At 43.1% G+C, this 22,974-nt stretch overlaps 1 protein-coding gene across 15 annotated transcripts in view; it reads left to right on the top strand.

Annotated features, from left to right (window-relative positions):
* Positions 1 to 22,974, top strand: part of LOC146350254 (coagulation factor X-like) — an 88,236-nt gene that overhangs the window by 11,659 nt on the left and 53,603 nt on the right. The window contains exons 5-14 of one of the 15 annotated variants that reach the window (XR_014789232.1): positions 2,671 to 2,802; positions 3,879 to 3,973; positions 4,239 to 4,356; positions 5,682 to 5,755; positions 10,630 to 10,722; positions 10,942 to 11,040; positions 11,799 to 11,881; positions 11,974 to 12,103; positions 12,755 to 12,818; positions 21,895 to 22,009. Coding sequence is in view for 3 of the 15 variants with exons in the window: in XM_084844601.1 (XP_084700727.1) it covers positions 2,671 to 2,802; positions 3,879 to 3,973; positions 4,239 to 4,356; positions 5,682 to 6,259 (923 nt within the window). In the remaining 12 variants the exon portion in view is untranslated. Of the gene's footprint in view, positions 1 to 2,670; positions 2,803 to 3,878; positions 3,974 to 4,238; positions 4,357 to 5,681; positions 10,723 to 10,941; positions 11,041 to 11,798; positions 11,882 to 11,973; positions 15,518 to 16,622; positions 22,010 to 22,974 lie in introns of those variants that run through there. The other 14 variants (XR_014789230.1, XR_014789228.1, XR_014789231.1 and 11 more) reach the window with 14 other exon arrangements.

Raw genomic sequence — 22,974 nt, 5'->3', positions numbered from 1 at the left:
CTGATCTGCTTGTCCTATATAGAATGTAGAAGGCATTGGTGGCAGCTGATAGCATATGTCATGCTGGAAGATAAGCCAGTAAATGAACCCTTGCAGTTGAAACTGATATTTTTAGATCCTGGATCTAATATATACACCAATATCTCCCACAAAGATGGACTACAAAACATGGTTTGTTAGCACAGCTGGGTTCAGACAACACAACCACCCACAGTTCAACAACAACCCACACTCGAGGTTATCATGTTGTGTGAACCCAGCCAATATGTTGGAGTGATTTTAGCTAAGAACTGTAGGTGATAAGCTCATGCTCTGCAATTTTGTCCTTTGGGTCTGTCCTGTAGTAGATTGTTTTTGGAAACTGCCCTTGAATCTATCCGGATGAAGGGTGCTATATAAATGTTGTAAATGAAATCAATAAATTCCTGGATGCCACTTTGGCCTTGATCAGGTTTTTCACTTCATTGGATGGATACTGTAGTCTAAGAAATGCCTGATGTAAACCTTGACACAGTGAATCCGGCATGCGATTAGCTGGAACAACTACAGTTGTATTATGGGACTTGGTTATAAACAAGGGATATGGTGGTGTGTTCTGGGCGGCAGTTAAAAGCATCAGGGCTGGGCCCAGGTTTGCAGGCCCCGGGCAAAGTGCCCTTAGTGGACATTGCATGGCCGGACTAGGCTCAGCAATTCTGGCAGGTACGGCAGTGGTCCAGCAGCAGCACTATCAGGGGTGTTGGGTCCACTTAGCTGGACATGCCAGTACCACCATTCAAATTTCCCCACAATGCAGTGCTGTATGTATATGTGTATATGCATCATTGCATCATGGGGGAATTACAACAGAGATGCCAGCAACTTCAGTCATAGTGGCCTTGAAGTTCAGCACAATTTTTTTCTTAACAGGTGGCCCAGACCACACCTGACATCAGCACAGGGTCCCCTGTTAGAACCCCAGCATTTGGCTGAGGATGCTATGTGCTGGCAGTGGGCCTCAACAGATCTAGCTGTCTTTGGTTTTCCTCTGTAAAGTAGTTCTTATGTCTATCGTATAGTTGTCCAGTGCTGTCTAGAACCTGTAACTTGGATTGGTCTAGGCTCAGGTTGATGTTGGTGGAGTGAAAGTTGTTGAAATCCTGGTGGAATTTCTCAAGGGCCCCATCACCAAGAGTCCAGAAGATGTCTTCACTGTATTTCAGGAAGAGAGAAACATTTTGGGGATAGGAGGTGAGAAAATATTCTAAACCAGCTATGAGTATGTTGTCATGCTAAGGAGCCACGATGGAGCCATTGACCTGAAGCAACATCTGTCCTGCTCAAACTTAAAGTAACTGTAGGTGAGGACAAAATGGCAACATGTGTTGGCCAGAGGTGCTGCATCACCATCAGGGATAATATTCTTGATGGCTTGTAGTCCATCTTTGTGGGAGATGTTGGTGTATATATTTGCAAACCTTTAAGGTGCCACAAAAGTCTTGGTTGATTTTGAGGAGACAATGGTGAAGTCAGCTTTGCCTCTGTAATGGGAATTCACTGAAAATCAAGTCCTCTTTAGCAGCTATCTCTGCAGGGCCAGTGGCCGCACCAGATGTTCCGCTGCCACCCCCCAGAATGAGAGATCCCACAGGAGCCTAAATGCTGCCCTTTGAGGGGTCCTTCCTTTATGAGGAAGAATGCCTGTACATTTTGGGGCCTGGGCAGTTCTCAGGAGAGGGTGCCAAACCGATCTCTCATTCTGGGAACGCTCCCAGGGTGAGAAATTAGGCCAGTGGCCTCTCCAGAGAACTTACCTGCCCGATCTCTTGCTGCACCCTCTCTTAAAGGGAGAGGTTGGGCAGGCAGCCTCTCTGGAGAACCCACCCGTCTGATGTCTCACTTCAGGAGAGGACAAAGTATGAGAGATGGGAGGGGGGCTGCTGCTCCAAGGAGCCCAGCTTGCCGCTCTCCTGCTGTGGCATTTGCCACAGTGAGCGAGTGGGGCTGCAGCAGCAGTGCCCACAGGGGCCTTTCATGAGATGGCGGGGAGCATGTTCCACCACGTCTCCCAATCTGTCACCTGAACTGGGGATTCACCTTGCCTCATAGGGGAACTCACCCTGTGCAGAGTCAAACAGCAAGTTATTTGTTTCTCTTTTTTTATCTGTTGCTGGGGCTATCTTGAAGGCGGGCTGCAGGGATTGGGGAGGTTTAATCCAGTTATGATTTTACACATAATCCCTACACACACACACACACACACACACACAACTACATGGCTTGGAGAAAAATTGGCACCAGTTGAGGTCTTTTTGGAAGCCCTATAGCCATACAGGGGAGACAATTATCAGTAAAATTATATCTGAAGAGGGAACACTTAAACTGCCCCTTCCTGTGCACTGAGATCCCAATAAAAATCAGATCCCAACTGTCAAAAAAATTAAAAATCAAGACATAGTTGCTAGCTATGTCTTTAAACATAGCTTTACCTTCCCTGTCTGTCAACAATTGCCCCATTTATCCAGTGACAGAGCGAGGGCTCAAACACTAGAGAAGGCATGAGAATCAGCCCTTGAAGGGGGTTACATATGAGAGGGCAACAGCTCTGCCCCTGCTTTACAATGTTATCTTTGCCTGCAGATCGTGTATTTCTTTCTTTTCAGTGCTAATATGTATTTGTCGCTTATACAGCAATACTAAAAACCTGCAAATTGAACAATGGTGACTGCTGGCACTTCTGCAAACTTGTAGAAAATAATGTTCAGTGCTCCTGTGCTGATGGGTATATTCTGGCAAACAATGGAGAATCCTGCGTTTCTACAGGTATAAATGCTTGTGCTCCCTGGAAGCAACACAAGTTACATTTTATATTGCTTTTAACAAAATTTGCCCATATTTATTACTTTGCATGTATTGTTTGATTTAATGCAGCTGAGATGTAGTTTATTTCTATTTAGATGCATACATTCCAGTTTGATTTAAGGGTCTGACAAAGAGAATTTCTGAATTAAAAGGCACTTGATTTGACCATTTGAGCTGAAGATCTTTTTGGTAGATTATTTCATTTTGATGGGGGGGGGGAATGACATACGGTTGTATCCAACAATGTCCATGGGGCAAGGTAACAGACACCATTGGTGGAGCAGTTTTCCCTCTCTCTCCCCTCCCCATGTAGCCCCCTGCATGTCTCCCAGATCTGCTCTGGAGAGTTGGAGGGACCTTGGAGAGCAGATTTTCAGATTGCAAGGAGGCAAGGGAGAGGAGACAAAGGGGATGTTCTGTTGAGCAAGTGGAAGTCTGCTTGTATGATGCTGGATATCTTTACTCTGTTTTCTTAATTTCATCAAATGTAAAAGTTTATAATAAGAGAACAAATAAATAGACAGACATTTACAGTGCACAACTATATATGTTTAAAAGTAAGTCCTGTTGAACTCAGTGAAGCTTACTCCCACAAAGTAAGTGTGTTTAGGACTGCAGCCTTGACTGGTTACTCATATCTGTAAATGTAACTGACACACATCTTCACTAATACACACACGCACACCTCCTTTACTGGTTTCATCTTGATTCCCTGGTCCACAGTTGGTTCCCAGCCTCAAAAACCTCTTGCTGATTCTCCAAGAAAACAACAACAATAATGAGGGGGGGGGATTATATTGATCCAGTTATCTTTTTGTTGATCAATATATTTACCCTCTTTTTTCCCCTCTTGGTGGCTTATTTTTGGGAACCCATGTTGCTGGATTTTGCTTGCTGATTCTTAGCCTGCTTTATCTTCTAACTCCCTTCTTCCAAGACAAGAAAAAGATACTTTAGCCATGCATGTGTAAATTGGAAAGGCATAATTTGTCTTGGCTGTGCCACTCAATTTTAACCGCTTGATGATGGTTTTGCAGATGAGTTTCCATGTGGGGAAACTACAAACACAAGGAAAAACAACAACAGAGTAGTTAATGGAACGGACTGCAAATTCGGTGAATGTCCATGGCAGGTAAATTAGTTTCCTTTGCACCTTGTAATGTCACTGGATATATATCCAGTATTTGTTTAACAATTAACATTGTTTTTAACTGCTCCCTTACTTTTACAACCTTTGTACAGAAAATGACACATACCTACCTGTTGGCAGAATTGAATGGCCAGAGAAGGAGACATTACAAAATAATAGTAATCTATTATTTACTATGATAAAATGTGTCTTTCAAGAAAAATGCTTACTCGTACAAACCTATGAGTGTGAATGCTTCTCTTTTCAGGCGCTTCTACTCAATGATGAAGGAGAAGGGTTTTGTGGGGGAACAATTTTGAGCCAAATATATGTGCTTAGCGCAGCTCACTGTATGAATGAAACAAAATTTCTTACAGTTCTTGTAGGTGGGTATTTTCAATTTTTATAATTTATATTAAAAACTATTTAACTACATAGATAGTTTTGTTAGATGAGCTACACGGAAACAGTTGGGAATTGTTTTTACCATTGTCTCTTTTTTATCCTAAAAATATTGGCAGTTGCATCTTACATATATAGGGACAGTGCACATTATCAAACAAGCCACTGTGGCTGAAATAAAGCAATCAAATTAAGAGTGACACAGTTTGCACAATATCACATTAAGCCACAGGGGCTTAATGTGATTGTGCAAACTGTGTCACTCTTAATCTCTCACCCATATTCACGTTTTTTAAATTTGGTGTGTGAAGGTACATCACGGATCTCCTGTGAGTTTTTTTAAAAAGTAATGGCAGCGGTGAGGTGGCTGAATCAGACGGTAACTGTGTCACTGGAGGGTGATGGAGTTTAACCTGTTCTCCCTCTGCTGTTTCCCAATTATAAACACCCTCTTGAAATTTCCCTGTGAGGGGAAACTTTATTGTACCTTTATGCATTGCCCCATGGGGCAAACAGCAGCTTCGGAGGAGCAATTTTACTGGGGAAAACAGCACAGGGGGAAAAGAACGATATCCCTCCCACAATGCCATGCCCCCAATCCAATTCAGGGGATGCCCTCAAGTGCATTGCCAATCATGAATTTACCAGCATTGTGTATAGTTTGGCTCTATGATTCACCACACAATTTTTTCTTAAAGAATTAAATCCATTTTCCAGATACAAAGATAGCCAGACATACAATTCTGAACATGCTTTTAGAGTTGCCACCTTCTTTACATCAAGACCTTTGTGCTTTTTCCCAGCCACAGGCAGAAATTCACGAGGTGTAGCTTTTCTGGACTTAAGTAGACACTGCATTAATTACATAGCATGCAGCTGATACAATCTTGTTTATCTTCATGTAAGTGCATTGGGACTCGATCTAGATCAGGATTACTGCACATAGGCAGGGGAGGTTTAAACCTGCCCACCCAGCCAATTTATCCCCCAAACTGGCACTAATGGAGTTTCCCTCTCCCTTCCTAATTTTCACAGGAGGCATGAATTTGGGGAATGACAATGAGCCTTCCAGCTTCAGCGCTTCTATCCTAGTTTCCTATTATGTCCGAACAAGGAAACTATAGTTTAATTTCAGCTTACTGAACAGGATATGAAAACAGGATCAGGTAGATAGATAGATAGATAGATAGATAGATAGATAGACAGACAGACAGACAGACAGACGATAGATGGATAGATAGGAACAATGTATTGGCCCAGCATATTATGTATCACATAATAACAACAGCATTGTATTGGTCTCCCACAGGGGAACTGGACACAACAGCAAGATCAACAGGAACACTTCACACTGTGGATAAAGTATATGTACATCACAAATTCGTACGGAATTCCTATGACTATAATATAGCCCTCATAAAGTTAAAGGACCCTATCCAGTTTTCTGAAAATGTGATCCCTGCTTGCCTTCCCACTCCAGACTTTGCTAACCAGATTCTAATGAGACAAGACCTGGGTATTGTTAGTGGTTTTGGGCGCATTGTTGAAGGAGGCCGCGTATCCACCACACTTAAAGTAGTTAAACTGCCGTATGTGGATAGGTATATCTGCAAGCTGTCGAGTAATTTCCCAATCACTGAAAATATGTTCTGTGCGGGCTATAATACTGCAGCTCAAGACGCATGCCAGGGAGACAGTGGAGGCCCTCATGTAACTAAATACAAGGACACACACTTTGTTACTGGTGTGATCAGCTGGGGAGAAGGGTGTGCAAAGGAAGGAAAATTTGGAGTTTATACAAGGGTGTCCAAATTCATAGGCTGGATCAGGAGAATAATGCGCCAAAAGTCACGACAGAATAATGTGCCCAAAGCCACAACAGAATAATGAGCCAACAGCCACCAAAAAAATCAAGCATGAGCAGATCTGCTAATACGTCCAAATCATTGAATGGCATATTTTATTCAGACATCTCATTGGTAAATTAAATAAACCATTCTGTTTTGAATGTCCAGTATATTAATTGGATAGCCCAATCCTTCAACATTTCAAAGCCACTGCCACTTCTATGTGCAGAGTTAACTTTGCAGAGTTAACTTAACCTAGCTTGCCCATCCATCTGAGGGCATCCTGCTCTAGCATAAATCCCACCAATGTCTGTACAGCTTAGACTGGGGCAAAGTTCTTCATTTCAACTCTTTTATCATTTGGATTCATAAGGTCCAGAATGGGAACTTTAATCCTTAAGGCCACAGCAATAGGATCCCAGTAAAAGGTGACCTTCCTCCCTTTGTAACACAATCACACACCAATAATATTCAGCCACCAAGAGAGAGATTCAGTCAGTACACTTTTTAAAAATCTGATATCATTAACCAAGGCAAGCATGTCCATATCTGAAACTGTGTTCTATTTGAAAAGTGTAAAGCTGTTCAGATTTGTGATTGAAATAATGAAAGGCAGTTCTTTAAAAAGAAAAAAAGCTACCTGCATTTGAACTGGCACCATTGCTGAAAATCATAAGATCATGCTAACGTCAGTTAACATTCCCAGTGTATACATTTCAAATTTATAATTTACATTTCACATCTTCAAAACTTTAGTATATGTTTCCCTAGTTTCTTATTTCGTGTCAGCACAATTAGTAATTTTAATATTGGGGGGCAAGAACCAGGCTCTCTTCACACCTTGGTTTTTTAGCACGATCGTTCTTCTTTAATCACTGGTTTTTGAAGAAGCCTTAGATGACGCCGCTGCTCTCCTGCTGCTGTCTCACAACTTCCCTCTTCCTGTGTTATCTGAGAACGGGGAAAACCCAGCGTTTTCTGTGCTTGCGATTGAAATCGCCATTTCCCCCCTGTGCATTTCCCCTTTAGAGCTCTGTCCCGCTTTGTGTGGGTGTGTGCTAGGGGGTGTTGCTGGGCGGTGTTGAATAACATTGTCATGACAACAAATCGGTGGGTGATACAGTAAAAATTGTGAAGGTGCTGAAGATCTCCAAGAGGCACTACGTATATTGGGAATTCTTAAAGCAGTTAATGATTCCATGCATCAGATTGCAATCACTGGCTATGACGTAAGTGGTAATATTTTTAAAATTTATATTTTAGGGTGATACGTAAGGAACAGTAAGCAAATGTAAGCAAATATTTTCTGCAACAGTTTCCTTTTCCCCTTATCTGAAATTATGGCTAAAGATGTGACACAGTCTCATTATTGTATGTAACTCCTAATGTTTTTGTAATGCTACTGGCTCTAGTTTTCAGGTGATCATTGTCTTGCTCACATTATACAGGAGACATGGGCAGGATGAGATAGTACCAGGCTTATTATGTGTTACTGGAAGACTCATATATTCATTCCATTTTAGATTGCAAGCTCCTGTCTTCTTGTATTCTGTAAAGCACCATGTGCCTAGATGGCACTAAGAAACAGACGTTGCTAATTGAGGTTGTAGAATGGACTGTATCACTTCAGATTATAGGTTGGAGATCTCCATTTTTAATGCAACCTTGTTTAAAAGCTTCCTGCAAGTAGAAAAGCAGCAGAATAGGGAAAAGGCTTGACTGAAGCCTTCTACCTAATATGTTAGTTGCTTACTTGCAGGTAGGGATGTACGAATCCCTTACCTGGCTCTGTTCCAGGGCATCCGCAGTGGGGGGGAGGCATTCTGTCCCTCCCCCCAGAATCCTCCCCAGCCGGCTCCACTCCGCAGTGACTCTGCAGAGCCTCCGGCTGGGGCCAGCCGCAGCTGGACTTCCGGCCGCTGCCAGGCTGCTGTGGCTGCTGTGGCTGCAAATGGCGGCCGCTACGCCAGCCGCCATTTGCGTCCCTGCCAAGCCGTGATAGGCTATGTAAGTATTTACGTAGTCTGTCACGGCAAAAGGCAGGGACACAAATGGCAGCCACTACACCATTTGCGTGGCTGCCTTTTGCCGTGATAGGCTACGTAAATACTTGCATAGCCTATTACAGCAAAGAGTAGGGGAGCAAATGGCATAGCAGCCACCATTTGCGCCCCTGCTCTTTGCCGTGGTAGGCTACATAAGTATTTACGTAGCCTATCACAGCAAAAGGCAGCCACGCAAATGGTGGCCATACGATGGCCGCCATTTGCAGCCGCAGCGGCTGGGCAGTGGCCGGAAGATGAGCCGGAGCTGCCGCTGCATCCACCACCGCTGTATCCGCCGCATCCACTGCCAGGTAGGCTCCGTCCCAGGGGGATTCCGTGGGGTGGTGAGGGGGAGGCCGTTCTGCCACAGACTCCGGGAGGCTGGATTTTTTAGAATCCGGCCTCAATGGAGACCGTGGCAGAATTCTCCAACATCCCTACTTGCAGGGTGTTTATGTGAAGAGGCACTCAGAAGCAGCAGCCTGAAGCGCTAGCACCCCCTTCTGCTACATGAGTTGAACAGGCCCAACTTCATTATCCCTCTCCTACCGCCCCTCCACAATTCATATCTTGGGGAGGAGATACAATTACTTTAGGCTTTGTGGGCCTACTAGTAAATGTGATTTGATGCTGATGTCTGCCTGACAGTAGATAATGGCAGATATTTCCAAGAAATATCTTCCTCCACGAGAAGGCAATATTATTCTGTAAAAAGAGAGAGGAAAATGGAGAAGGATATGAAAAAGCACCTTCCTACAGCTATAAGGAAAGGAAAGGTTCCTGTTGTGCAAGCACCGAGTCATTACTGACCCCTAGAGGGACGCCGTTTTTCCTCTGCGTTTTCCTGGCAGACTGTAGCGGGGTGGTTTGCCATTGCCTTCCCCAGTCCTAACTACCTTTCCCCCAGCAAGCTGGGTACCGACCTCGGAAGGATGGAGGGTGTGTCGACCTGAGCTGGCCACCTGAAAACCAGCTTCCGCTGGGATCGAACTCAGGTCGTGGGGTAAGTTTCGGTTGCATTACTGCCGCCTACCACTCTGCACCACACAAGGCTCCTACAGCTATAAGCACTCCTTAAATGTAAGGTACTTTTTAACATCCTAATAAACAGTAAAGTCAAAGTAATAACAATTTGGTTGCAGTAACACAGTAATATTACTTTTGGTTTCTAAATTAATTCCCTTTCCTTGGTGCAAGTCCCATAAAGTGGCTGAGGCGCATTTGAAGCTTGGAATATTAAAGTTCACATTAATTATCCAGCGTGGCTGTTTCAAGACCTTCCCAACTGAACTTATGATGCAGTCTTACTGGAAAATTTAACACTGAACCAAAATCCCCCAGAAGTTGGTTACAACTAAGTCCCATTGAAATAACTTAGATTTGGGTTGTGCTCCATCCCATTGCTTGCAATGGAAAGCTGCAATGCAAGGGGGCTGTGGCTCAGAGGCAGAGCACCTGCTTTGCATGGAGAAGGTCCCAGGTTCAGTCCCCAGCATCTCCAGGTAGGGCTAGGAAGGAATCCTGCCTCAAAATCCTGGACAGCCGCTGCCAGTCTGTGTTGACAGTACTGCATTAGATGGACCAATGGTCTGACTCGGTATAAGGCAGCTTCCTATGCTCCTCGTGATGTGAGAGCTGGTGTCACAGCTCTCACACCACTCCATCCATATCGCTGTAGCAACATGGGAGCCTCGGACTCCAGTTCTTCCCCACAACAGCGTCAACCCTTGGGAACCTAGGCTAACAACATTGGTATAAGAAAGGAGCCATAGGATGGGCTTCTCATGGTACCCAGGGTTACAGGAAGGACGTCATGCTGCTGTGGCTTCCATGCCCCTGCAGTAATGTAGGAACCACCCAGCCTTAGTGATGGCTAAGATTTGCTGGCTTGTGCTTTTGAAGGTTACTTTAAGGACCAAAACACTGAAAACAGACATTACTTTAAATGTGTGTCTAGCAGCTACGTCTTTTTTTTTTCTTCCATTTTTACTCTAGAGTAGATGCATGGCTCCTGATCCAGATCAGACCACTAGCATGGGTTATAAGGGGGGCTTTTAAGATATGGATCAGGCCCCATGCACCTACTCTAGAGTAAAAACAAAAAGAAGACATAGCTGCTAGTCACACATTTAAAGTAATGTCTGTTTTGGCCAATTCTTGCCAATAGTCTTAATCTCTTGTCTTCCCTTTTGGGTTTAGTTATGACCAAAAGTACGTATGAGAACAGCTGGAGGGTGGGAGGGAGTTTGCCTTTTAACCAAACCACACAAAGGTCAGTTTTGATGCCTGTGCATAGAGTTGATGGAAGCTTTGCTTAGCAAGGATGTCAACCTGAATGTCGGTTTATATGTATTTTGTTTTCTAGATGGCTGCAGTTGGAATAACAGAGAACGTTAAAGGTGATGCTAAAAAATTTGAAATCTGGTACAATGCAAGGGAAGACGTTGACATAATACAGGTATAAACAATCATTTTTAAAAACGCAACTTTTAAAAAAGCTGTTTATGCAATGGTAGATGTACATTCCTGGCCCTGGGATCTCCACTGGGATGGAGAGGGAGAGAGGAAACCCTGACTTGTAGTATGAGAGACAGGATGACGCGCTTGCCTCCCTCTGTCATGCTGTCTCAAGATCTGCAAGTCTCAGAGCTCCTTTGTTCTTGCTGCATACATCCAGGAGGGGAGAAACAAGCAAGCAGCAATAATAGCCAGGGGCACTGAGATCCCAGGGACAGTGTCAACCAGCGCTGCTGATAGGATTTACCGCAGAACATACGTGAGTAAATGAGTTGGGCCTCTGGTCTATTGAGTGCATAGAAGAACTGACAGTGGATCCCAGGAGTAGGGAATAGGGTCTAAAGGGCTCTTGTTTCTCATGTAGAATTAATGGACATGTCTACCTTACTGCCATGCCTGGGTATAAATAGGAATTAGGCAGCCAGACATGTAAGCAGCTTAAACAAAGAGACCTCATAGACCAGCCTTCCCCAGCCTGGTGCCCTGGACTATAACTCTCATAATTCCAAGTCATCACTAGAACATAAGAACATAAGAAGAGCCCTGCTGGCTCAGACCAAGGGTCCATCTAGTCCAGCATTCTGTTCACACAGTGGACAACCAGCTGTCAACCGGGAACCCACAAGGAGGGCATGAGCGCAATAGCACCCTCCCACCCATGTTCCCCAGCAACTGGTGTACAGAGGCTCACTGCCTCTGATACTGGAGGTAGCACATAGTCATCAAGACTAGTAGCCATTGATAGCCTCTTTCTCCAGGAATTTGTCTAACCCCCTTTTAAAGCTATCCAAACTGGTGGCCATCACTACATCGTGTGGTAGTGAATTCCATAATTTAACTATGCGCTGTGTGAAGAAGTCTTTCCTTTTATCTGTCCTGAATCTCCCACCAATCAGCTTCATAGGATGACCCCAGGTTCAAGTATTTTGAGAGAGGGAGAAAAATTGTCTTCTTTTGGGGTGACTTAACCAGTGGCAAGCTGTTGATTAAATTTCTTACTTTTGCTTTTTGACATAGGCTCCAACACCTGAAGCCAAAGCCACTTGGGTAAATGAGATCAGATAGAAAAGTATTGACCAACCAGCTACAGGCATACAGGCGTAAGCCTTTTCTTCCTTTTCTTTTCCTCCGTGATATCCAAGAATAGCAAAGTGCCCATCAGTACAACAGCATTATTTATTTTCTCCTGCAGGCATGAATGCATCCCATGACATTGTGAGAGGGATTAAAAGGGCTGCAATTAAAGACGAGTTGAGATGGGTGCATCTTTATGTATGCTCCCTAAAGAACAAGACAGAGAAGCAGGTTGCAATAGTGAAAAGGTAAAGATAAAGGTAAATGGCACTGGAAATCCAAGAGACATGGTAGTAAGTTAGATTTTATCTGTGAAATACCAGTTACACCACAACAAACTGAGCATGGACAGAATTCTCCATGTAACTGTGGCACTTGCTTCTGCCTACAAGAATGAGAGGCTTTATAGGCTGCATCTGCACTGCCTATGTTCTGTGTGCTTTCAATGTGCTGGGCATTTGTTTTTGTCTGCTTTTTCTGTTATGCTTAATTCATACTTCAGTGCAAAAGCGATGGGTTATGTTATGCCCCACAAGATTGGTAGGGTTTGTTTAACTGTCGCCTTTTCGGATTAACAACTATAAGAACAATATTTCCCAGGAACTGTATTGTTGCTATACCAGGCAGAATGGATATCTCAAGCTAGAAAGTTGCAGACAAGAGAACTGAAGGAACAAGGGTGCATTACTCTCACAGTAATAGCCAAACCAAAGTCCCATAGTTAATGTGAGAATTCTGTCCATACTCAGTTTGTTGTGGCATCATTGAAGCCATATAACTTAGTCCCTCTTTTTGGTGACGGCTCCTTAGATTCCAAGGTGTGCAGAAAAGTTCCAAAAAATGAACCGGAGGTTTGTAATGTGGCTAAAGTACTTTGGGAGTCTCTGTCTTCCTTACAGAAGCTAGTCAGCACAGAATTCTAGAACATACACACAGCTTACCTCTACCTGCATCTAATACAAGGTGAGTTACTATCTGCTTTGCCTTTCTTTAAACTATATATTTGCTTTTAACTTCCTAGGTAGATATTACATCTTGAAAGTTTGAATTCCTTTTTAAGGAATATACAGCACCTAGTATACTTTTACAAGAATATTTTATGTGCTTTTATAAATAGTAGATTACTACTATACGCGTGCATGTATGTGTGTGTGTGCGAGAGAAGAGAGAGAGGACTCCCATGAAGAAATACTAGCTTGGATTCAAAGTTGTTTAGCATGAGCCAAAAAGCACTTGTAAGGTGGTTCCTCAGTTTCCATCTACGATCTGTGCACCATACCTGTCAGTCCCCCATCCCTCAGGATCTGCTTTTTGTGGACGCTGGGGGTTGCAGCAGGGTGGATGGGGCAGGAAAGCTCTTCTCAAAGTGTTGGGGATTCAAGCCATAAGGATTTCCATATTTCCAAGGTCTGGGTTGCTTCTTCCTACCTCAAAGCCTGGGGCAGAAACTCTTGATATACAGTTCCCAAATAAAGTTCCCCAAAGGGCAGAAACCAACTTGAGCTATGAAATTATATAGAACATAGTTCTTTAGGAATAGAGGCTAAATAGAAAATTTGAAGTGATCATGTTGACAAAAGTATAGAAATAATACAAGAGTACAGAAATCGCATTAGCATATTTTCATCCCAGCTGCGTCCATGGATATCCCACCATTTTCTATTCAGACAAAAAGGTCATACGCTCTTTTTTCATAATACTCTGTTAAGAGTCCTGACACTGAAAGGGGAGATACACAAACATTGCAAGGTGTGTTCCACACCTGCCTGGGGGCCATCTACATGGCACTGCTTTCAACCTTCACTCCGTCGTAACTGAGCAGCATTGCAGCTGTGAATTAACTTCTGCTGTGGTACATGCGCAATTTACTGTGGACTTCCGCTGTGCCCTGACACATGGCTGTTGCAGCAAAGTGAACTGCAGCAGTCGCGCTGCTGTTTTTGTTTTACCATTATATTTAAATGTGCAGCTGCGCAGGCATGTAAGGGTGCAGGTGTGACACTTTGGGTTTTAGTGGCTGTTTTGTATTTTAGGGGTTCTTTTGTGTCTGTCCATTTCTCGTTAGGTAAAATGTGGGTGGTTTGCTCCATGCCAACTGTTTGGTGGTCCTCCAGCCTGAGACTCCTGCGATGGTTTGCACATGCCAAGGTGTGAGCCCATGAAAGGTACATGCCTACCCATCATTCCAAAATGGTGGCTGGAATGAAGTTGGTCCTGGACCTTCTGCTCCCCTGTCCCCCCGCCCCCCCGGCCCTTGGCCACTGACTCCAAAGCAGTGCTACGAAGATACGAAGCTGCGAAGGTGTGCGAAGCCGTGGTTGAAGAAATGTGCACACTTCTCTCTGTCTCTGTAACTGTGCAGCCACGAAGGAACAGGGAGGAGTGATGGGGCATCACAGAGTGACACAAGCACTAGGTGCACCTACCACACTCCCACCACAAAACGTGAAGTCAGTTCAGAGAAGGGATAGACAGCTCGCAACCATGGGAAACCTGCAGCAACCCAAACACATCGCAGCAAAATGCCTCTTTGGAAATCTGCATTTTCCGGGTAAAAACCACGGTTTGGCTGCGAAGTGGGGGTCCCAAAAGACCTCAAATCGCAGCAGCCCCAGAGTAAATGGGTCGTGCTAGATGAACCCAAGGCTGCTTTGTTGTGTGCAGTTCAGACTTTATTGGTGGCAGTATTAAACAGAGAGCTCTTTGTTGATTTTAAGGGTTGAGATGATGCATAGAGATATAGTCTCTGGGAATGTGAGAATCAAGCTGTATGAAGTGAAATTGGCCATTGCCATGTCCTTAGTTTTTGCTAGACATTTATAGGCAGTTACTACAAACTTTGGATCACTAGTGGGAAGTGTTCCAAATGGACATTTTTCTCCACTCTTACCTCCTTTCTCAAGGGGAGCTGCAGTGTTCTGCAGTCTCCAAAGAATTTTCAGAGGCTTTTTAGTGATTGCCACCTTGACTCTAACTTGTCACTGGATCTACCCTGAATGTATTTGTTTCCGTCCAAAATTTTTTAAAAATGTATATTGTTCTAAAGGTGGGATTTTTTTTTTAAGCCCACTACTTTTGAAATAAAAGTTTCACACGTCCTAAGGAAAAAATTTCCTATATTTCACAAAAGTGGAGCTTTTGAAGCAGGAGCTGCTGCTGTCTCTGATGGAGTTTTCCTTTTTACAGTTTTATATGAATGCATTTTTGAATCCTATCCTTGCTCTACTCTGCTTTAAATTATGCTCATTGCCTGTGATCAGTGCTTTGCTTGTGGAGGCTGTTTTACACAAACAGTGGGAAGGATCCAATGGTGTCCATGCGCTAGCATTCTTGACTTTGCACTAGTGTAAATCAATGCCTGCACAACATAAGTAGAGCCCAGTTGGGCCCAGTGCTCTTCAACATTTTTATTAATGACTTGGAGGAGGAGGTGCAGGGAATGCTGATCAAATTTGCAGATGACACAAAATTGGGAGGGATAGCTAATACTTTGGAAGACAGAAACAAAATTCAAAGTGATCTGGATAGACTGGAGCGCTGGGCAGAAAACAACAGAATGGCATTTAATAGGGACAAATGCCAAGTTCTGCACCTAGGAAAAAGAAACCAAATGCACAGTTACAAGATGGGGGATACGTGGCTCAACCACACTACGAGCGAGAAGGATCTTGGAATTGTCGTCGATCACAAGCTGAATATGAGCCAACAATGTGATGTGGCTGCAAAAAAGGCAAATGCTATTTTGGGCTGCATTAATAGAAGCATCGCTTCCAAATCCCGGGAAGTACTAGTTCCCCTCTACTCAGCACTGGTTAGGCCTCATCTGGAGTACTGTGTCCAGTTCTGGGCACCACACTTTAAGAAGGATGCAGACAAGCTGGAGAGGGTTCAAAGGAGGGCAACAAAGATGATCAGGGGACTGGAAACAAAGCCCTATGAAGAGAGACTGAAAGAACTGGGCATGTTTAGCCTTGAGAAGAGAAGACTGAGGGGAGATATGATAGCACTCTTCAAGTACTTGAAAGGTTGTCACAGAGAAGAAGGCCAGGATCTCTTCTTGATCATCCCAGAGTGCAGGACACGGAATAATGGGCTCAAGTTACAGGAAGCCAGATTCCGGCTGAACATCAGGAAAAACTTCCTGAGTGTCAGAGCAATACGGCAATGGAACCAATTACCTGGGGAGGTGGTGGGCTCTCCCACACTGGAGGCCTTTAAGACGAGGCTGGACAGCCATTTGTCAGGGATGCTCTGACTTGGATTCCTGCATTGAGCAGGGGGTTGGACTCGATGGCCTTGTAGGCCCCTTCCAACCCTACTATTCTATGATTCTATGATTCTATGAGCTTACTTGCAGAACAGGATTCCCAAGAAACCTGTTATACTAGCAAGCATGGTTGACATTGCACAAGTGTTGGTTTACACTAGCGCAACATCAGTAGCACTAATGCACACAGTTGGATCCTTCCCAGTGGTTCCTTGCTCATAGTGAATATGTTATCTGAACTGTCCAACGTTAATGTGTCCTTTGTTTAGGGTGACTAAGGAGGAGGTGTTGAGATGACATGTTCATTATAACCATGGAGCTATCATGAGGTAGAGGGGAGAAATGACCACCACAATTCTATGTATGTACCTCAACCAGTAGGAAAAAGTGGTGTTTTTCCAAGCACACTGCTGTAATGGGTCTTTTTAACAACCTGATTACCTTTTAGTTCTTTCTGGAGAAGCTGCAAATTAGTTAATACTCCCTGCTTGCCTTGACAGAAGCAGCATCTCCTACCAATAAAAGCCAGACTTTGCCAATGAACCGTCTTACAGGACCAGGTATTGATAGAGGATTTAGTTTTATTAGAATAAAATCATATTTGAACACATAACATACTAATTCATTATGACTTCGCTACAGCTATTTAATATTTGTACTTATAACCGTAAATGTGCCTTTTTTCCATTTTCCCTATATTTCTCAATTACCTACATTTTTCACTTGCTTCTATTTTAAGAAAAGAATCCCACTTAAAATAGACATCATTTCAATGCTCATTTTGATTTGTCAGTATAAACTCAAAGGTAATTTGCATGCAACCCACCTATTTTTCTCTTTCCAATTCTTCAATCTCTTTCTCTTTCTCTCTCTGTACTTTTTCCTATTCATCCTGCTACAGCTTCTCCTATCAGCCCTGACAAAAACACTAAACGACATGAAGTAAAGAGTGATCCAACTCCTCTGGGTTTGAGAGGTAGAGTGGAACCAATTTTTTCATATTCGTAATTGTAGGGTCCCAATGTAATATGTGCATTGTGTTGGCTTTATTGCCAACCCCTTGTTTTGGAGCATTCTCACTTACAGTTATATGGAAGTTTGGATAGAGCACACTTAATCATAGCAAACGAAAAGCTGTCATGAATTACTATGTCAAGGATAGCATTTAGCATCATCCGTCAGTATCATGGAGGCTCCATACAACAAAGTGAATATTTATGTTCTGGACAGTTCTTGTGGGATTTTAACAAAAGGAAAAGCAACCCATGTGCCCATGCCATGTGACGCATGAGCTCAACTTCGCAGGCCAGAGGATGCCGAAAATAGTGTCAGAACGGTCACCAGGTTTCTTCAATGTGCCCATATCCACTGCCAAATCTATGGGCTGGCTTCCTTGGGCAAAACCCATATGAATCCATCCTCAGTGAGACTTGACACCCATAATTTTTGGTAATGGAGGTCTTAATCACTTGGCATCCACATATTTCATTATAAGAGCTGTATTAGATAGGGAAGGGTATTCACACAAAATAATAACTTACTGATAGTAATAATAAATTTATTATTTTTATTATATATTTATTACATTTCTTTACTACCCATTAGCCAAAGCTCTCTGGGCAGTTTACAAGGCAAAGCTTGAAACCATGAACTATAATAACATAGTAAAACTTAATATAAAACCATAAGTTAAAAACAGAATAAAACCAAAGTAGTAACCAAGATAAAAGCTAGCAGCAGTGCAACATTCTAAAAAAAACACAACCCACTAATTCGATTTTTTAAACTGAAGGGCTGAAAAGCCTGGGAGAATGAAAAGGTCTTCACCTGGTGCCAAAAAGTTCACAATGTAGGCATCAAACGAGTCTCTACGTGGAGGTAATTCTACAACTGTGGTGCCACGACTGAAAAGGCCCTCTCCTTAGTAGCCACCCACCTCACCTCATTCGGCGGGAGCACCCAGAGAAAGTATCATATCCCGTTCAGGATGCATCTGAAGCCAGGCCAGCTTTGATAGTTGGCACCTTGATATAGGGATGGGAGTGAAAAGACTGAATAATAAGCCTTTGAAACCTACCCACCTACCCCTCACCATACACACACAGGCTCACTTAAGCACTTTTTCCTCAGAAACCTCCTTAGCCTGGCTGTATAAAGCAGGAATTTTCAAGCTGGTTTCGCTATGCTGCTTTACATGTGGAATACTGTGGGTGTATGCAATCTCCAGACAAGATCTAATGTGGCTTCTACAGGGCATTCGGGGAGACAAAATCAGACAAACATAGATGCAGACTGAAGGCCTAATGACATGCAACTCAAGATTCGTTCAATAAGTAACGGCTATAAGAATAATAGCCCAGGAGCAGATCTTGGAAAGAGCAGTTCCTCCTAATAAAAAAGACAAAGATACAAAGGGCTGGATGTGCCCGATCTTGTCTGATCTCTGAAGCTAAGCAGGGTCAGCCCTGGTTAATACTTGGATGGGAGACCGCCTGGAAATCAAGCTTCCTGCCTGAGCAGTGGGTTGGACTCGATGGTATGCAGGCCCCTTCCAACCCTATGATTCTATGATAAAGTGTCTGATCTAGAAATGCGCAAAGATGATCACTGTGTGTGCACCTGTGCAATCCCTTTTCTGTCCATAAAGAAGCTCATTGGGTTTGGGCCCAAAACATTGAAATTCTGCACAGATGCTACACAAATAGCATCATCCACCTGATCCATTATATTCAGGTAGCCGTTCTGTTCTCCTATGGCTCCCAAAGGACGTTGTGCGTGACACAGAGAAAAGGAGTTCAAAGCAAGAAACGTCCCTTTTTCATTGAAAAGAAACCTGTTTAATCCAAATAGCCTTCCTGAAATGGGTCGTCCAACACCATAAGCTGATGTTCCTTCTTGCATAATGGGTAATTGAATATTGTTTGTCCTGCCATAATGCCTCAATGACAGGAGAACTGGCACCTGCTAATGTTTCCCGTCAGACTCAGAAGCAATAACCGTCTACTCAGGATCTGGCAACCCTATTTTTTTGCCGATATAACAAATGGAGACAGGAGTCGCATCAGCTTGGGCAAGGGTGGGAGAGGTGTTGGGGGTTATCCTGGATTTTGTTTTGTTTCCAGATATGGGATCTATATCCGCATTTTCAGGAAAATTGTGTGTGAAGTGTACCACACAAGCCTGCCAACAAACCTGTGTTGTTCTGCACCTGCTCCTTAAGTTCAGGCACAAATGCGCCAACAAACAAAACTGTGTGAAAAGCTAAGACATGAGAATCAGAGCGTGGAGGTGGGGTGGGTGCATTGTAGCAATAGATAATACCATCTCTGTGACAGATAAACAGTGCAAGACATACTGCTTTCGTGTTTCGTTTGAATTGTGATCCAGTAGAATCTTGCTTCCGGTTTCAGGCTCAGGATGAAGGCAGTAGCATCACAGCTACGATGTAATGCACTGGGAATATTTATTATTCAGTTCTTTCGCAGATGCCAGTTCTGTGTTAACATGGAACAGGGCCAAGTGTGTCAGCACTACTTGCCTTTTGCTAGCAGCCCAGCGCAGGCAAGGTAATGTATCCCTCCTGGGCCACAGGAGCTTTGCACATGGTGTGGTGTGCTGTGACTTCTGGCTGCTTAAGGGCTTGCTTTGGCTTTTCCCGAACATCTCGTAGCCTCGCAGCTGATAGGCAACAGCGCTGGTTTTGCAGAACTGCCAGGAAAAAGCACACCCACACCTTAGCTTTTTTCGATTTTAATCATTTATAGCTAGGATTTGGTGGGCGAAGGAGTCCTTACCTTGGTTATTTTGTATTAGTTTGCTCTTATACCTGGAATGCAAGCATCATTACAGATCTTCCAGGACTTTCATTTATTGGTCACGTTTACATACTACCCTTCCTCCAAAGAGCTCAGGGTGCCATATAGGGGGTTGCCCCTCTCCCCTCCTGTCAACAACTTGTGAGGTAAGTTACACCGATGGCCAAACTAGATGTAAAACGAGTGTTCTCTAATAGGAGCTCCCAACAGCTTCAGCTTGTCCACAAGGCAACTGGCGCGCGCGGCGGTGTGTGTGATTTGGATCAGGGCCAGGGAGATGGGGTTATTTCCCCACACACCAATTCTCCACCCTTACCCCCTGTCCCCAAGCAGTTATTAGCTGCAGAGAGGAAAACTACAGGCGCCATATTTGTTTTCTCCTCTGTGGCTGATAGCAACTCTAGGGGTAGCAGGGATTTGCATCAAGCAGTTAGTGTGGATGCAAAAGGTTAATATCCCTTTCTTCCCACACCTGAGCTCCAATGGAAATCACGGTATCACCCTCCCCCCACCGCTGTTTTTGGACAAAGGTAATAGCTGGAATCCACCTTCCACCAGCAGAACAGAAACTGCTGGCAGAAGGGATTTCCCCTCCTCCCCATGCATCCCCCAAATCTGCTTCCAAGGGCTGGGGAACCCTTTGGAGTAGATTTGAGGGCATGGGGGGGGGGCTGCAGGGGGGAAGGGAAGGCAGGAACATTGTCCACTCATACAACATTTGGTTTAAGCCAGTACAGGTACATCTCATCTAGTTTGGCCCTGAGAAAGAGATTGACTTGCTTAAGGCAAACCAGTGAGCACCCTAATGACAGAGCAGGGATTCAAGCCCAAATCTTCCTAGTCCCAATGCGGCCCCTCTAGTCCCAGTGCAACCCAGGATCTACTATACCACACTGGCACTCTGCTGCTATTATGAGCTAGTAAAATGCCCCTCGATATGTTGGCGTGGGCAGTCAGGGCTTGCATATTTCAAACATCTCTTGGGGAGAAGAGCTCACAGAGACACGTTTTGCCCTTCCTGTGTCACTTGTTATGGAAGCTGGGCCATCCAGTGTCAGATGAGGAGGGCAGGCTTTGCTTCTACCATAACAGTGTCCCCAAGTGTAGCACTCTACATTTTCCCACAGGACTGAATGATAGCCATTCATGCTTAGATGGGGCAAAGTAAATGGGTGTGTCCATTAGCATAATTGGGAAGGGTGTCTGAATATGCCCTGAGGATCTCTGCTTTTGGGGGGGGGGCAGACTCTAGCTATCCTCAGGTGGTCTTGCCAACATGTATTTTGTCTGATAGAAATCAGTGCAAGCCATTGACAACCACACTTACTCTAATCTTCATAGTTCCTCTGTAGGTTTAGTTTCTTGATCGGCTTTTTTAAAAGTAAGGGAAAATGTGGAAATCTCAATCTGTCACATGAGTTTATTGAGGTGTATTTATTCTGGTGGTGAGTGACTCACAAGTAAGTACAGTCATGTAGTTTGCTTTATTGGAGTGACAAACACAAGTGTAGCATTGCCAAGATGTGCATGACCCCCATGGCTGTATCTTGTTCTGATGACAATGTACAATATTAGAAGTATAATTGAAGGGATTTTTCATATTAGAGCTGAAAGGGTTTTGTTTCCCAGCTGATAAATCGCGCTGTTTTGTGATCCTTTATTTGCATGAAGCCTCAGTTCTTATCCTAAGGCACAGTTGGTGTCACATGGTGACACATTTTGTCATATTTCATCAGGTTCATTTGGATGCTGAATTTCATGTTGAAGTAGCAACACTTAAAGGCTATTATTTATTTATTTATTTATTTATTCTGCAGCAATTCTGAAGTATTCCAAAAGCTGCATTACTTATATAGCATTTTCAAGTATTCCAAAAGCTTCGTGAATATTGGCTCACTACTAGTTTTAGCTCTTGCTTCAGAGATTATCAGTAATGGTGGGTTATTGGTTTATTAAGGATGGTCTAAAACATCTCAGTATCTTGATGCTTCTGAAGAAAATGATGGTTGGTCTAGTGCAGAGGATCCACTTAATTCCCCAGATGCAGAAGAGGAAGGAAAAGAAGAGAAGAAGTTGGTAAATATATACATGTTTACATTTATTGGGGAAAGGGGGATGAAATGTATGAATCCACATTCAGTGACTAATCTCTCATAGAAACTTCGGGATTTTTTTTAAATATATTTTTATTTATTTTATCTTTATAAATGAAATAAGCAATACCAAGAATACCAACAACCTGATCAATACCAGAATTTCCCAGCAATACAATATTCTTATGAGGACACAACAATAACAAAAAGGAAAAGAAAAAGAAGAGAGGAAAAGAAGAGAAAGAAAAGAAATGTCTTTCCCTCTCCCTCTCCCTCCCCCTCCCCCTCCCCTTTAAAGGATTAAGTTTAAACTCCAATACCCCCGGCCTCTGATGCCATTCCCTTTTAAAAACTATATAACATTAACAATGTTCAGTTTAGTAAACATCCTTACATTTCAATATCATAAGAAATATAGTGTTATATAATAATAAAATTTAAAATAAACTTTCAACAATCAGTAATATATTTTATACTAGATATATAAATACATGTGCACAATACACCTTCAAACAATATATTTAAATACAGCATATCATATCTATTTTGGAATAAAGAAATAAAAAAGAAAAAGAAAAAATAAAGAAATAAAAAAAAGAAATAAAAAATAAAAATAAAAAAAGAAATAAAAAAGAAAAACGAAAGAGAATAAATGAATATATGTATAATCATTTATCTTCTGACCTAGCCTGGATCATGTAGATGAAACATAAACAGTTAACAGAGCTTGTTTAAAGATTCCAGTTCATGGGGTTGTAACAGCAATGTCACGCATTTTTACGTTCAGCCATGCCTCCGCCATTTCATGATTTAGAAACTTCTTCATCTGACCTTCAGACACAATGCAAAGTGTAGCAGGATATTGTAGCAATATTGTAAGTTAATTTGTTTTGCCATATTTTTCGCTTTGATGAATTGCCTTCTTTTATTCGCCACCTCTTTGA

The sequence above is a fragment of the Heloderma suspectum genome, chromosome 3 (genome assembly GCF_057233095.1).
Source record: "Heloderma suspectum isolate Gila_16-S chromosome 3, 16-S_ref, whole genome shotgun sequence".
NCBI classification, from domain to species: Eukaryota; Metazoa; Chordata; class Lepidosauria; order Squamata; family Helodermatidae; genus Heloderma; species Heloderma suspectum.
This window is presented reverse-complemented; position numbering and strand designations above follow the sequence as displayed.